At 42.3% G+C, this 17,283-nt stretch overlaps 1 protein-coding gene across 5 annotated transcripts in view; it reads right to left on the minus strand.

Annotated features, from left to right (window-relative positions):
- Window positions 1–17,283, minus strand: part of UBE2D1 (ubiquitin conjugating enzyme E2 D1) — a 31,119-nt gene that overhangs the window by 11,362 nt on the left and 2,474 nt on the right. For 2 of the 5 annotated variants that reach the window (XM_056494548.1, XM_056494547.1), the window contains exon 1: window positions 15,395–15,520. The exons of 1 other annotated variant lie outside the window; for it this stretch is intronic. In XM_056494548.1, the coding sequence (XP_056350523.1) occupies window positions 15,395–15,418 (24 nt within the window). In that variant the 5' untranslated portion in view covers window positions 15,419–15,520. 2 more of the 5 variants (XM_056494546.1, XM_056494549.1) reach the window with 2 other exon arrangements.

Consider the following 17,283-nt stretch of genomic DNA (forward strand, 5'->3'; position numbering starts at 1 on the left):
TTTGCTCTAGATAGCTATACAGGCCAAATTTCCATCCATTTACTAAAACGCAAACTTTTTAATCGAAATACAGCCTTTCATCTGGTCCCAAAATTAGTCTAAAGTAGGGCACCTCTCAAAGCTCTGTTTTTACAGATGGCTCAGGGTCATCCCACAAGTCTCTAATGACTTGGAAAGCCCCCAAAATAAAAAATTGGGAATCTGATGTCCAAATAGTGGAGGGATCTTCACAAATTGCTGAGTTAGCAGCTGTTGTCAGAGCCTTTGAGAGATTCAAAGACAAAACCTTTAATCTAGTCACAGATTCATCTTATGTTGCTGGCATAGCTATGAGAGCAGATCATGCCCTCCTCAAAGAGATTTCCAATCCAAAATTATACCAATTGATTTCTGCATTGACACACCTAATCTCCCACAGAAAACAACCTTACCATGTTATGCATGTAATGTCACACACCGACCTCCCAGGTTTTGTCACAGAAGGGAACAGAAAAGCAGACACACTGGCCATGTTGGCAGAGACTGCTAACATACCTGACATCTCTGCTCAGGCAAAGTTGTCACATGCATTTTTTCATCAAAATGTACCTGCCTTAATCAGAATGTTCAAACTCCCAAAAGATCAGGCAAAAGCTATTGTTGCAACATGCCCTGTCGGGGCTCTGGCTGTGTTACATGAATATGAGAGACTCTGACTTTAAGAGAACTGCATAATTCTGTACTGTTCAGAGAGAATACTGACAGTGAGCTATTCATAAAGGAGGTACAAAATAATAACAATGAATGGATGGGAAAGACTTAGAGCAGCAAAAGTGTGGGGGTCCAGAGTATTCCTCTGGCTTCCCTGGAAGGTTTAAGACCCCCCTGGCAGGGTCCCCAAAGACCCTTGAATGAGACCCAGGTGTCTCAGGGGCTGGATTTGGCTCCTTGGAGCAATTTACCAACATTGAGAGAAGAAATGCAAGCCACAAAAATAAATAGAGTGTAAATTAGACTGTTAGAATGTAGAATTAGCAGATTTCTAGAATGTTTGTGATAAGGGACACGTGGCCAACATGAAGAATTGGGGGTGTGGATATTCTTCCTCCTTCTTCTCCGTGTCATCCATGCTGGGTGACACACTGGCACTCTTAGATTGGATGAGAACAGATCTGGACCATGTAACAAGATTGTATTGTATTGGGGGTCATTTGTAAATACCTAGTACGTAGTTTAGACTATAAAAGATAAGTCCTGCCTCTGCCAGGCGAATTCTGCCATGGACGTCTGGCGAGCAGACTGCTGTTCGCTGGACAAAGCATTCCTGAGATAAGCAACAATAAACAACCATGAAAACCTCTAAGAACAGCCTCATGCAGTCTCTCATCGGCGGGCATTGGAAAGAGCTGGGTTCCAAACCACCTGCATGTCCACCAGAGGTGATCTCAGGTCTAAGGAGACACCTCAGGATGTGACATTTGGCGTCCTCTGGATGGGCTGCAGCCTGCAAAGGTGGGTGCGGACCCCTGGACCCAGAAAACCCAGCTCGAGAAGATGCACACAGCTGGAGGAGACCCCCCCAGGCAGAGACATTTGACCACCTGGCTGGTCCTTGTAGCCTGCAAAGGCAGGTACAGACCTCCAGAAGACCGAGCTTCAGAAGAGGCACGCCGTTGAAAAGGACTGCGGAGGAGATTTTTGGCCCTCTGCCAAGAAAAGCCGAGGTCCAGACGCGAGTCGGAGAGGAGGTGTCCCGGGAAGCCTCGCTCCTGTGCACTGCTGGTCAGTTTCAGGAACCTCCGAATCGATTTTGGACAAATTGCTTTTGGGTAAGACGGTTCAGATTCAGATACATCATAGGAACACTATAGGCAGAACTCTCAGCCAGGAACAGCTCACTTTACTATCCACTTTGAAAGTTTTAGCTTTTGTTCATCCTGTCTCTGTCACAGAGAAGGAATTCTGAGATTTGCTTGTGTGGGTGAAGCTTCATTACCCACAGGCAGAAACAAATGTACTATTTACAGCAGGATTCTGGCAAAAAGTTAATTGTGATTGATATAAGTCTGTAACTCTGAAAGATGAGGGAGTGAAGGACTCCCGAAAGTGTAGCTTTATCCAGTCTCTCCTTGGCAGAAAGCAATTAAAGTCCCTCAGAAACTGGGGAAGGATTCTCACCTAGCTATGAGCTGGGGGAGGGAAGTTTATGGCTGCCGTGCCAGCAGCAGCGGGTTCAGCAAAGGATTTTTTAACGGTAGCACAAGTTATGTTAGAGGCATTGTCTGCTGAAAAAAATAAAGGTTTCTAGTCCTCTGAAGGCCATAGAGGGTCTCTCAGGACTTGAAAAGGGGACATCCAGCCAGCAGCTGGTGTCTACACAAACTGTCTGCCAGCAGCAGACCAGTTCGTCTTCGGACATCCTAGATTCCTCAGATTCACCCAAATTCCTAGAATTACCTGAACCTACCCCTAAATCAGGAAAACTCAGAATGGAGGTTTTTCCAAAGAATTTTGACGATTTAGACTTTTGTTTTTTTCAATCCCTCAAAAATGACCTCACCACCAGCAGGGAGGCAATTGCATTCTACCCAGGGAGCGGTGGGGGGGATCAAGGGAGGGAGATGAAATGGGACACACGATACCTTATACTTCTACAATGCTAGAACAGACAATTCGTGGTGCTGCGGGAATACACAGAGTAACTGCAACGCCATCGGGATTTCAGACCAGGGACACTTTACCGGCTTTGACACCACTTTCGCGGAGAGGGACGCCACAGATCTCGGAAAGCGGGGCGGGGGGGACAGGAACGCGTGCAGCAGCGGCAGGGGGTGGAGATATGAGTATAGAAACCGCAGCGCGATTCATTGTCCGCGGAAAAACCCCGTTGGTCAGTGGCGCCTCATGGGGAACCCAGGCGGAGCGACCCCCAGGGGCGGCGGGATCGATCCCTGACGCGGCGGGCAGGGGAATTTCTCGCGGCCGGGGGGAGGTGGCTCCGGGCGGGATCGGCGCGGCGGGATTCGCGGGGGTGGCGCTGCCCATGCCGGGGACGGGCTGAGTCTCGGCTGCCGGCACAGGAGCGGCGGCGGGGCCAGCCACGTCCGGTGGGGACGAGTCACACCCGGGAGGGAGATCAGGACAGCCCGACCCGGGAGCAGCCAGCTTCGCATGCGTGGTTCAACCTGGGCGTGGGGAGCACACGCAGGCGTGGCGCCTGGAGATGCCAACATCCCCGAACACGAAAGTGACAGGAACAGAACAGGGACACAGGCATCACGGCATGCGAGCCCAAAAGCCAAAATTTAGTTCACAGAGCAGTGATTCCAGCTCGGAAGGGCCAGAAATAAGTCACCACAGGGCGGAGCCGGCCCGTGCCGGACGGAGGCACGGCAGACGGGGTGCAGCAGCAGCGGCCCCGGCCCCGGCCCCGGGCAGGAAACGCGCGGGAAACACAAAACCCAGAAATGCCAGCGATGCAGAGAAAACTGTTTCAGGGAAAGACAGATTCAAAAAGAGGAAAAAATTCATGCTTTGTAAAGTCAAAAGATAAAAATTTAACAACTTTTAAGCAATTACAGGCAGCTGCCCGAACGGAGCTGATTCAAAGAAAACCCGGGCACAGAAGCGGGAGGTCCCCAGCCCGGGGCTCACAGAGAGGAGGGGGAGCACCGCTGCCCCGCTCCCAAAAAAGGGCTCCGACAGTACCCCCGCTGCTCTCCCCTGCCCTGCACGGGTCAAGTGCTGCTGAGGGGAAGAGGAATGGGGGATGGAGAGACGCCAAGACCTGTTTTTATCTATATTGTGGAGAACAAGCAGAACGAGGGAAATTGATAAGAGACTTAGTTTTATTTTCAGTTCTTGTATGTTAAACTAAGGTGTTTGTTTTTGTATTGTTAAAAAGATGCTGAAATTTTAAGAGTGATGAAGGTATTTTAATAGTATTAGGTATTTTAATAATTGAAGGTATAATAAGGTATTTTATATTTTATTTAAATACATATCAGCTATATTTAGTGATTTGTTATTTCTCAGATATGAGTGTACGTTTATTTAAATGTCAACATTGAGTTTTAATTTTCCTATAGTTAATTGTTTCAAAGAAACCAGTTTCTAAGTATTTGCAATACTGTCAATATAAACCAATAGATTTCGAATTCTTGTAAGAAGTTTGCAGATTTATGTTTTGTAGATTTATGAATATTTTAGTTTTCCCTTCAAATCAAATTACAATGGATTTCTAGTCTACATTTTTAAAATTATCAATGAAATGTTGTGTGAACACAAATCAAGACCACTTCTAGGATCATCATTTGAATTGTAAAACTTAATTTAAATCAAAATTCTTTTCACATATATTGGAAAAGCAGTATTTATCTATCAGTTCAATTTTTAAGATTTAAATATAATTTCTGTATTTAATTTTAAAAACACTGTAATAAGATTGTATGAATTCTGCATCACAGAATGATTTTATTTTCTGTTTCATTGTTTAATTTGAACTCTGTCAGCATTTTAAGTAAGTTTTGGAAAGTCTCCAGGTGTATTCTTGAATCAAATGTGTAATTAGTTAAGTTGTGAACTTAATGGTTTTTTGTCTTTCTTTTATTAATTCTCTCTTTTATTTTGGCAGGTCTTTTGTGACCTGACCCTGTGTAAGTTTTGAATATTTTGCAGAATTTCAGAAAATTATTTGAGCTCCATTCTCAGAATGAATTTCTAGTGTTATGGTTTTCCTAAGTTGCTATCACAGAAGCATTGCAGCAGCTTGCCATGTTCAAAGCATTTTACCCTAAAGAAGAATTTTAGAGAAAATGAGTTGCTAAAGGAATTTGATTTCTTCTTCACCTTGAAATATTTTGTATTGTAGTTTTGTTGTTAAGAGTTGTGAGTTTTTTTTTCTTTAATAAGAAGATGTCAGGGACTTCTCTTCCAATTAGAGTTTAGGCTCTGGCCAAGCCTTGATTCTAACTGAAAGAGAAAAATGTATAAACCCAGGAGTTTTCTGCATCAAAATAATATTCCAGTCGTTTGGATTGGTAATTTGACCTTGTCAGTATGACAGCTGAAGCTAACCTTGAAGTGAATTTGGTGTTCATTTTCCGGAGATGACCATCTGATTCCTCACTGAATCGAGGTTTGTCAGCTGTTTGCAGACCCTGAGGTGAAGACACAGTTTTTTAAGAGGTGATGACACCGTTTTTAAAAATTGATGATTATCTAATCTTGTAAATGTATGTTTGATGTTTAAGGTATTGTTAATTGCTGTATTGTGTTTTAACTTCAGAAGATTTAAACTTTGTGTTTGTTTTTTGTTAGAAAATAGTTGAAGGAAAATTCTCCAGTTTTGATCAAAAATCTAGAAACAAAGAAAAATTGAAAAGCTTTCAAAATAAGTATTTGGGGGAAGGGTTCTGCTTGTGTCTCCACAGAGAGAGGACAAAGATGAATGCCAATGAGATACGTGAGGCAATGTCCAGCCAAGACGCGGGCAGATGCCAGCCCTGGAAGTGAAAGAGCAAGCTCACAGATTGAATCAGAAACAAAGATGATGAACTTCTCTCCAGACACCTGACTTGAAAAACTAATAAACCTCTTTAGATGGGTCAGTGGGCCTTGAAAAAGAAGAAATTGAGTGCTTTGAAGAATTTAGTCAAGATGGTGATTTGCTCATTGCGGCATCCATGCAACAGAAGCTGCAAAAAGTTCATGACTGTCTGATCACAAAAGTGAAAAAGGCTGGATTGGAAATTAGCACTTCAAGATTTGTGAAATTGCACACTGGAATTTTTCATGTTTGTTACTCTGAAGAAGACCTCTGGTTCATGGAGATTGCTTCATGATCTCAGAAAGCTGAATGAGACTGTAAAGCCTCAGAAAATAGAAATCAGCTCAAAAACCAACAATTTGCAAGACCTACAACAATTTTTTGGAAAGATAAACTGGATGAAACTGATTTTAGAAATCACAAGAGAAGACCTTTCATTTTATTTAATTTTCTGAAAGGAACAGCGATATTAAATTTCCTAAAACTCTCACACCAAAAGCACTAAGAGCTTTGGAAAAGGTTGCAGAAATTTTATAGCAGAAACAAGCACATCGTTATTTAGATTCATTGCCTTTTTGTTTAGTGGTGTTGGGAGAAGGAACACAGTCATATGGTTTAATTTTTTAATGGGATGAGTCTTAAAGGGACCAACTTTTAATTATAGAGTGGATTTTTCTATCTTACCAATCCCCGAAGACAATTTTTACAGATTTAAAAATAATAGATCATAATAAAGGGAAAAACAAGGCTGATGACAATGACAGGCAGAGATTTTTTATAATGCATTTACCCATGAAAAAGCAGTGTTTTGATTTGGCACACCAAAATCACTGGATTTGGCAATTGTATTGTTATATTATACAGGTATTTATACAATTCACTATCTGAGTCACAGGTTGTTGAAAGCAAAATTAAAGTTCAGAGAAAAATCAAAAATGAATGAGGAACCATTGGACGAGATCATAGTGTTCACTGATGGTTCAGGGAAAACTCACAAATCAGTAATTATATATCAGAATTAAATTATAGGAAAATAGGAATTGGATGTGGAAACAGTGCAAGATTCACCACAAATTGTGAAATTGGCAGCAATGGTCAGAGTTTTTGAATTGTTCTAGTAACCCCTTGATTTAATTAAAGATTCGGTGCATGTGAAAAACATAGTTAAAAGATTGGAAGGGTCACTTTTGAAGAAAACAAGCAATGACATTCTATATTCGTATTTATCATGTATGAAAACATTGCAGAAAAACAGGACACATAAATATTCTATTACACATATTAAAGCTCATCATTCCCAGAATTTTGGTAGAGGGAATGCATGGACAGATGGATTGACCATGTCTTTTGCAAACCTTGCCAGATATTTTTAAGCAAGTAAAATTAAGCCATGCATTTTTCATCAAAATACACAAGCATTGATTGAATTTTTTCACATTTTAAAAAAAGCCAAGCAAAAGAAATTACTTAGTCCTGTCAAGATTGTCAAATGATATAGTCGCCAGTTTTTATGGGAGCAGTCAACCCTAGGGGACTGCAAGGTCTTCAACTGTAGCAGACAGATGTGACAAAATACTCATTTTTTGGAAAACTGAAAAAACATTTATATTCTAGTTGACATCATTTTATGAACAATTTTAGAGAAAAAAAAAAGGGGGGGGGAGACAGAAGCTATGCCTCACATGTGGTTGAACAAAAGTTTTATTATGTATTAAACTTCTTAAATAGTTCTTTTTTAGAGTGAACTCCACCAATTATAAGATATTTTACAAATGATACAAGAGCAAAGCTAAAAGAAAATCCTTTGGTTTTGATCAGAAATTTAGAAACAGGTAAAAACTTAAAGGCCTTTCAAACTAATCATGTGGGGAAAAGATTGTGCTTGTGTTTTCACAGATAAAGGATTGAGATGGATTCCTACAAAATACATGAAACCATATTGGGCCCAAACGCAAGCAGAAGCCAATCGTGGAAGTGAGGAAAATAGTTCGCAGACAAAATTAAAGACAAAGGATGTGACACAAAAGTAGACGAATGAGAAGGTACATTAAAGTAGCAAGCAAGAAGGTAGACGTGCAGAGAAAATATAGTACAGTAGCAAATAGGTAGAAGAGACTTAGGGTGCTAGATTGCTTGAGTCAAAGGTGGAGAAATTGCCGTAAAAGTGCATGAAACCAATCAACAAATAACAAGTAATATATGGATGATGCTTACTAACCAATGATATGTTTGCTGGCCTCGCGTGTTGCAACAATGTTTAAAGTATAAAACAAGCACTGTACAGTTAATAAATGGATTAGACTTCCATCATATTGATGTGTGAGTCTTTTCTCATCTCGCCATGAAGATTCTTCCCTAAGGCTCCAACAATGCCCAAACTGCCAAAATTACCAGATACCCTATATGGGTACAGGGGTCAATCCCAGAGGCCTGAACAGCTGCCAGCTGTGGCAGACTCATGTGACCCATTTCCCATCCTTTGGGAAGTCAAAATACATGCACGTGTTGGTCGACACATTTTCTGGAGCAATTTTTACATCAGCTCATGCAGGAGAAAAGGCTGTTAATGTTATTAAGCATTTTCTTCTTGCATTTGCCACTCTGGGAGTCCCAAAAAAGACCAAGACTGATAATGGGCTCGCCTATACCTCTCGCAAACTAAAAAGGGTCCTCAGTGAGTGGGGAATTGGACATAATAAAGGCATTGCTGCAAATCCTACAGGACAATCCATTGTAGAGAGAATCCACCAAACTCTCAAGAGTCCTCAACCAGCAGCAGAGAGAAACAGAAATTTTATCTCCAGTTGAAAGACTCTGCAAAGCTCTCTACATCATCAACTTCTTAAATTGTACAGCATCGGGACCTGACTCCCCAACACTCTGCCACTTTGCAAATTCTACCCAAGCTCAACTCACTGAGAAACCACCAGTGCTAGTGAAAGACCCAGAAACATATCAAATCTCTGGACCTTTCCAATTAATTACTTGGAGATGGAGGTACGCCTGTGTAACTCTACCATCTGGCCCAAGATGGTTCCCAGGGAAAAACATAAAACCATACCTAGGCACTGCAATACTACTCTCACAAACACCAACAAAAATTCTCTTGAGTCCAATACAAAACCTCCTTAAAATCAGACCAGTTCTGCTTGGAGACGCAGGCACCCATATACCAAAGAAAAGACCGTCCTGTCACACGACAGCAGACAAAACAGACAACTAAACAGCATTCTGTTCCAGTTGTCATAGGCCAGACTTAGCTTAGTCACAAAGTAATCTTTAGTTCAGATGTTATTATCCCTCCTGAAAAAACCCTATTGGTCCCTCCCTTTAACCCTTGCCAAAAATCCCTATCTCTATATCCATTCCCATACCCTTAGAGTTAGGAAAGGAAAAAAAAAAAAAAAAAACACACCTAAAAAAAACCAAAACAAAAAAACCCCCAAAAAACATGGGAGGAGGGAAGGAACGAAGGAAAGGGATGAAGGAGGGAACCCTATCATTCCCCTCCCACTATAAAGATAAAAAATTTTGCTTATATTCTCTGTCAGAAGCCCCATCCTTGTCCAAAGATGAAAATTATCTCTGTTGGTGCTACCCTCACTGCTGCCTGGATGCTCTTCATCATGCTGCATGCCTTCGGCTGGATTAGCCCACAACCCAACCATAATATCTGGGTGACCTTAGCAAGGACATTAAAACAAGGTAACATGCTTTTATCTATGGGCAACCTTGCCAATCCACTTTCCACATGTCTGGTAGGAATTTCTTTAGTACCAGACGACTGGCACATCTATAACTCAGAGCTCCTCTGCACCACAGGTAAGAGACCCAACCTGGTAGACACTTGGGATGAATGGACAAAAATGCTGCCAAAATGGAGGAACCCCAAGAACTGGACTTGCTGGGGTCCTCCAAGACAACATACTGTGTCAAATTCTACTTTAAATGTCCAAAACAAAATTTGCCTGAATTTAATCTGATAAAAAACACATACAGGAAAGACCTATCACCCATCAACAAAACCTATAATTATCCAGATTGGTGTAATTACACTGCTTGTGCACTCTTTGAGTCCTCTCTCTACCCCAAAACGTTGCCCCGGGGAATGCTTCTTACCTGTTGTAATTGAGTTTGGGCTAGGATGCCCTCTCGTCTCCAGGGGGGACCCTGTAGCCTTGGCAGGCTTTCTACCTTCACCCCCAACATTACCTTACTACACAACTGGAAAAAAGAAAGCTAATTAAAACGTGAAAAAATATGCTACACTGAATTCAATTAAAGTTGTGACCCTAAATTGAACAATTGCAACAAACAAAAAAGGGTTGTTGCCTCCCTATTCCTACCATGGGTAGCGGCAGCAAAGGCCCTCAGCGAAATTAATCACCTGGGGTGCTGGGTCAGTAAGCAAGCCAATGCTACATCTGCTGCCCTGAGCGATCTTTTAAAGAACAAAGAAACCACAAGACCTGCATCCCTGCAAAACTGAGCCACAATTGACTTTCTGCTACTTGCCCATGGACATAGCTGCCAGGACTTTGAAGTGATGTGCTGCTTCAACCTCTCTTCATGTTCAACATCCATTCACGCAAACATCCAGAAGCTGAAAGAACTCATGAAGGACTTGAAAGTGGAAACCAACCCAGACTGGAACAATGACCTTTTCGGTCAATGGGGACTGACAGGCTGGGCTTCATCTTTTGTTACGGGAATCTTGTGGATTTTGATTGTAATTCTGTCCTAGGTTACAATGTAAAGATATGCTCAAAGGGATGTATTCTATCACCATCTGCTGAAACCAGGTGGGGCAGTGATTCTTTTATCTGTGGGAGATATCCTCTGCTAATGGGCCATCTGTTAAAATCAGATGGGGGCAATGTTCTTTATCTGTCCCATGACCCATCCTTCCTCCAGGAATATATCTTCTGTTAATGGGCCATTGAGTCCCACTGCATGACTGATAAAATTACATCATCCCATTGTGAAATGCTCCATCCAGGTGGAGGACCTAAGCCTTTCCTACCTAGATAAAAACTGAGATTTGGAACACCAAAGTTGCCCTTACCCACTGGTTTCCAGAGGACAAGAGCTACCAAGATTACTGTCAGGATTTCTACAGGATCACTGCTTCGAGAAGACCACATCATCTGGACTGCTATCACCACACTGATAACTAGTGGTGTGTCAGGTTGTATTCTGACTCTGCCAGTGGTTTTTCTTTTGTAGTACTGCATGTATTTTATTTTTCTCTTTTTTCCTATTAAATTGTACTTCTGACTTGGAGTCTCTCTATGGTTTTGATTCCAAAATCATTACAAATTATCCTTGTGTTAGCTATGTTTTCATGCCTTGTCCAGTGTTTTAGAAAAGCTGATGGGACTGCCTTTTTAGTACATAAAGAGAGAGGAGTTGTGAAGGGAGCAGAAACCTTAACTTGGCCTCCTTGGAAAGAAATTACTTAGATAAGAATTGCTTAACTAGAGTGAGCTAATCATAGAAATATTCTCTTGTTATTAAGCCCACCACCTTATTTCCCAGTAGATTTCATGCATTATAATTTCCTAGAAAACCCTAGCTACTGGTTCCTTTTCCAAGCTACTCAAACACTATAAAACCACTGTTCGAACTCAGCCCCTTCATACTGAGCTGGTATTGGACCCTTTGCAGCAATAAACACCTGTGGAACCCCCACTCGGCTCGTCTCAGTCTCTTCCCTCTGCAGCGGCTGGGCTGGGTCTGCCCAAGACACCATGAACACCTTATCTGGGCACATCATGGCAGCCACAGGTCTGGCACCCCCAGGCCCCGACAGCTACACGAGTCCATAGAGTCCCAAATGATTTAAAATTATTATGTGATTTCACAAAACCAGCTCAGTTTTTCATCTGATTTATCATCACTATTTCAAACAGAAAACAAGACAGGCAGTAATGTTAGTTTATTTCCCTCATTTAATTCAATATACTCCTTTTGATGTCTGAACTTTTACTGTACTAAGGACAAATAACTTTTTCCAATTCTAGGCTGATAGAAACCATGCTGTAGGAACTGTAATGACTACATCCAAGTACTTCCTTCAAAGTAAGTTAAAAGATGTGTGTTAAATCACTGTTTGTAACTAACTCAATTCCTTACTCAAAACATGCACATTTTGACAATAGACATAACCAGGTCTGTGAGTTTACTATAAGGAGTAACACCGGAAACATTTTACTCAAAATACATTAGTCAAGGCAACTACTTAAAAAAAAAAATCAAGGTTTACATTGGAGCTAAGTTTAACTCAAGTGTAGAACTGGTGTGTTTAGTGTGATCAAGCCTTACATATAATTTGAAGGGTTAAAAATCTACACTTCTCAACTGCTGTGATCTATTTTTCCATTTACAACATCCAGTAAATATTTCAACTCAATTTACCATGGACCTGACACCTAAATTCAGCCAGACTTAAAGGTCTGCTCCTGGCCCTGAAATCAAAGAAAAGCACTGCACCATATCTTACTATTGCTCCGAAGTCACTTCTCACAACTCTTGTGATTTAAAACAAGCGACACTTTCTCCTATACTGAAATAGCTCAGATTGTCAGCTGGCATTACTTCACTGCACTTTAACTTTATTCTGTTCATGACACGGTATGCTGATCCAGAAACAACACTCTGGGCTAGACTTAAACTTATAAAGGCACATTAGAAGTGCAGTTCTCATCTTAACCAGAAGATTCAAATTTCATTTAGGAGTGATTCAGAGAACCAGCTATTTATGCAAAGCCAAGTCACTGCCAGTATACACACGGATTCAGCAAATCTCAAGTTTCCAGCCGTCACCAGAGACAAACATGACCAGCAGCAGAGCTGTTACAGGCACTATCTTCTCTAATTTGCAACTCAAGATCTAACCTAACAAGAGAAGGTTAAGTCTTGCAACACACTAAAACAACCCAACCAAAACCAAACAGCTACACTACAGCGCTGAAACAGAGAACTGAAACTAACAATCATGCATTTTATAATGGTTAATATTGCCTACTAAATTCAAGGCAGTAACTGGAAAAATATGTAGCTTAAACTTTTCAGAAAGTCTTTAAAGTATATGCAAACATTCCATATGTATATAGGAACTACCAATCAACCACTTAGAGCCACAAGTCTGTAACAGTGCATTTGTTGCTAGATGTATTCATTTAATTAATGTAATTCTTTAAAGGATCCCCTGAACTAAACTATCTGAGGAACTCTGAGATGAGTTTGTCACGGAAACAATACTGACAGCTCAGCCTGCAGACCAGAGCCTCAGGACCCCAGTATTCTTCCACCTACAAGACTAAAATCAACATACCTCCATGTGCAGTGATCACCTTCTTTACTGGTTACTCAGTTGCCCATTTTTTAAGAAAGCTCCCAAGCACAATATGTCTTTCTGTAACTAGGGTACAGTCTTGGAAGTCCTTGTTATCCTCCTTTCCTCGAAGACAATCAACCAAAGGCAGGATGCAATGACACAAATCCCAATGGCAATATTATTTAGAAATCAGAGTCCCAACCAGACAAAAAATATGCTTACAAACAGGTTGACATACTATAGCTTTGCTTCCTTCATAGGTGCTGTCACACTGAACAAATTATCAAAATTACTGCGAACAAACACTGAAGCTTGCCACCAAAATCCCTTGGCTGCGTTTAAGCACAATTCTGAACCATCCTAAACCCACCCAAGCTTAACTTCAGACAGTATGTCTAGACTCACAAGCTCCCAAGCAATACCACAGTCTTTGCTGACAGTGTTCTGCTATCCAAAGAATTCTTCCAGGCACTTTGTGAAACCACATCATTTCCTCTACTCCAGATCTTATCCCTTCCTGTCCTTGGGATACAACATAATTATCAACCTTTACAGCCAGTCTTAAACACCAGGAAAGTAGAAGAGATAGACACACCAACATAGAAATACACTTCATCTACCATTAAACTTCCAGTTCCGTGATTTATGTATTACTGTGACATCAAAGTACTTTGTCTTTTCAAACTTCTCCATTTTAACTTCCCATTTGAAACAAACCTATTTCTTTGCCATTCCCTTCCCTTTCTTCTTCTACTTCTTGAGAGGTAGGCTGCTAGCTAAATCCCCCTAGCAGAATTTTTTTCTTCTCCTGGAAAGGTAGAAGAGAGTGATGAGGGTAGTTAATGGAAAAAAAAAAAACGAAAACCACCAGTAGTCACTTTGGCAGCAAATACTAGAAACAAGTGGTAACTACTTCTGAATTTAATCTCAACTCTTCTTGGAGGTTCTTATCCAGTATCTCTTCATGTTTCAGGTAGAAGTTATAGTATAACGAGGAAATCTCATAGCATCTTGCAGTCAGCAGGTTGGAAAGATCACTTTGTTTTGAAAGAGTAGAAAGAGAATTTAATAAGGCTAACAGAATGAAAGATACTACATAAAAAGTCTAACCATTTTTCCATATCTATCAAAGTTATTAAACACCACATTAAAGAAAATTGTGGCTTTCCAATATGTATGAACATCTTTAAAGCAGAAAGAAAAGTTATGCAGGGAAATGATAAAAGTATGAAGAATAATCCTATTCTAGCAGGACTTCATTTGGAAAGCCCCAAACCACCACTCCACCTCAAAAATACTTAATTACCAGACTTTCCCCTTTGTCTATTTACCTTAGCAGAAAGAAGCTGAACAAGAATTGGAAAGAGATGGTATTCAGAATGATCCTTTTCTTGAAGCATGAGGGTAAGGAGATGTTCAAGAAGAGGTTGGAAATTAAAATGGCAAGAAAGGCAAACCATTCTTACAATATATAGAGGCATGACAAAGTTATTGCTAAAGAAAACCACTGTAGTTATTTGTTAATATTTGATATAATGGTCAAATGCAACATTCACAATAAACGTGATATGAAGGAAGAAAATTGCCGTGTAATTGCACTACATGTAAAGGCATAAGCTTTGCAGCATAAGACAGGACTACCAGCTACTGGTAGAACTCCATCCAGTGAAGTTGGTACCTACTGTAGAGTATTCCAAAACTGTCTGGGGTTAATCAGTCACTATAGAATCCAATTTCTGCAATACTAATGGCTTCTGATAGCAAAAGGGGATCTTGCATAAGAAATAATAGCACCGTCACATAATCAGGATGGTACCAATGCCGCCTAAACATGACACATCAACAGTAACCAAACACCACGGATTTTGTCCCACGGCCAAAGCACTAACCTTAACTCCCCTCCCGTGCTGGCCGCGATACCCTGTACCGTACAGTGATCAGCACAGCCTTGCTAAACAAAAGGAAACTAGGAATTCACAACTTGAACCAGGCCATTTACAAGTATCAGCCAAAAACACTACAATCGGGATACGTTCAAAGTTCACACCAAGAACTATGCTGACAATACTTCTAAACCCAGGCAACAGCCTGAGCACAGTGGGGACCAGCTAGGCACAACGGCAGCGCAAACGTTTGGGCGACCGATGTCCCTGCGCCTCTGCTTAAGACTCGCCATTAGCACCTCGGCTTTCCTCGTTCCCGCACGCCGCTCGGAGCATCGCGGATGGTCCACAAATGGCGCGTTAAAGCACCGACTCCGAGTGCGGGGCCTTCAAGGAGTCCCGAAACCGTGAGACGGCCGACAGGAGTTCCCCCTTCTCCACATCACACCCACTCTTCTTCCCCGGCTGCCGGTGAGGGAAGGATGAGTCTTGGCAAAGAAAGCGTACAGCAGAGGCTGCCGCGACACCTCTCGCTGAGCCCGCTCCGGCCGCCGCCTCAAACCCCGGCAACAGAGGGGCAAGCTCCAGCGACCACGCCAGGGCAAGGGGTCCTTTCCGCTCCCTCCCTGGCTCGGGCCCACTCACTTTTTGTATCCGCTTCAGCGCCATGGGAACGCGAGGCGGAAGCGCGAAGCGGGCAGCTGAAGGGTGGGGTGGGAGCGCAGCTGGGGCGGGGCGGGCGGCGGGAGCCGGCGCCGTGAAAGCGGGAGGAGCGGGTACGCAATAGCCGTGCCCTCTGTGTCCTCCTGCGTCTGCGGAGCTGCGGCCGCGTGCGAGGCTCGCCAGGAAGCGCAGTCCGCGGGCAGGGCGGCGCGCGCCTCCTGTCGGGCGGCGGTGCGCGGGTGCGAAGTCTCTGCCGAGCCGGTCCTGTCCCGCCCCTCAGGATCCATGGGGCTGAGTGAGAAACTTGGAGTGTCTGTGTCTAATGAACAAGGGGATGAAAGTCACGGCCTCCGCCGTTACGGAAAGTAACCGTGTGGAGCTTCAAAACTGCATACAAGAAAAAGGTGTGTCATATTCATGATGCTTTATGAGAGAAGCGGTAAACGTGTGTGGTTGAAAAGTCTGTTGAATATGTCATAGAAAAATTCAAGTTGAAAGAGACCTCTAAGATCGAGTCTATGCAGAAAAATCACGCTATGAAAAACCAGTGTCTATGGGTGAAGGTATGGGTGTTAATATCTTTGAAATACGTCTTAATATCACTACCAACTTCAAGCCGGAGGTTTGTTACAGAACCCAGACAGTTTGACTCCTGAAACAGACAAATGATCAAACCTGAGTTTCTGAACTTTGGGGAAAAATTACATACACAAGGGGGGAATATGTGATAGGTGGTTCAGGGAGGCTGCACCTTCGTAGTACCTCAGCCGATGGGGAAAGATGGAAGGCAACATGCAGCCGGGAGTTCCGGATAAAAGGAGGCTGCGCCCTCCAAAACCTTGAGAGAGAGAGAAAACCCTGCAGTGCAGTGTGCCCCAGTGGACTCTTCTTTATTCAAATAAAGCCGCAAGTCTCCTTTATAGACACTGGCTTTTCATAGCGTCGCTTTTCTGCTTAATATTTAACAATCTGGTGCTTGTCATCCATTTTGAACTTGATGCCAGACTTTACAATCCTGCCACAGGTTACCATGAAAGCTGCGGTTGCACAATTCTGCAGACAACCTAGCCTCAGTTACCTTTAGAGAAAGCAGTGGGAACATCCATCACCAATGGGTCAAAAAGTTTAGCAATACAATTCCTTTGAAACAGCCTTGTTTAACATCCACATACAATTCCGATTTCTTTTCGGAGACTAGCTAAAGTTTTGCTGTCCTGCTGGGGTCCATACCACAACATTGGAGCTATCTTGGTTTAAAAAGTCACAGAATAAAAAGTCCTTAATTCAGGTCCTGCAATATCCTATTAATCCTACAAATTGTCACAGCTCCCCTTCAATTCTGGGCAACAGCACTTCCAAGATTCCCTGGACTCCCTCTGGGTGAACACACCACAAGTCTTCAGTCAAAATATGCCCCAAACATTCAAACTTTCTCTCCATCACCTGTGCCCTGCCTTCAGATACTCCAAATCCCACTCCAGCCAAAAAAACAATTTCACAGTAGCTTCCCCTACCACTTCCTCCCTTTCTCCCAGGAACAGGAGGAAGTCATTCACATGCTGCAATAACCTAATTCCTGGGGATGGATTAAATTCTTTTAATATCTTGCCCAAATAAGACAGTGCTTCCATGTATCCGCATGGAAGGACCATCCACGTCTTTACTATTTTCCCTTCTTCCTGTTGTTTCGACTCAAAGGCAAAATACTGTTTACTGTGCTCTGTGAGTGGGCACCCACGGAAAGCATCTTTTAAATCAAGTACTGAATAGTAGTGGTGTGAGGGGGAAACCTGGTTCAAGATGGTATAAGGATCTGGGACCATGGAGTGCCTGGGTTTAATAATGTCACTTATTATTCTTCGGTCCTGCAC

This window comes from Oenanthe melanoleuca, chromosome 6 (assembly GCF_029582105.1).
Source record: "Oenanthe melanoleuca isolate GR-GAL-2019-014 chromosome 6, OMel1.0, whole genome shotgun sequence".
NCBI classification, from domain to species: domain Eukaryota; kingdom Metazoa; phylum Chordata; class Aves; order Passeriformes; family Muscicapidae; genus Oenanthe; species Oenanthe melanoleuca.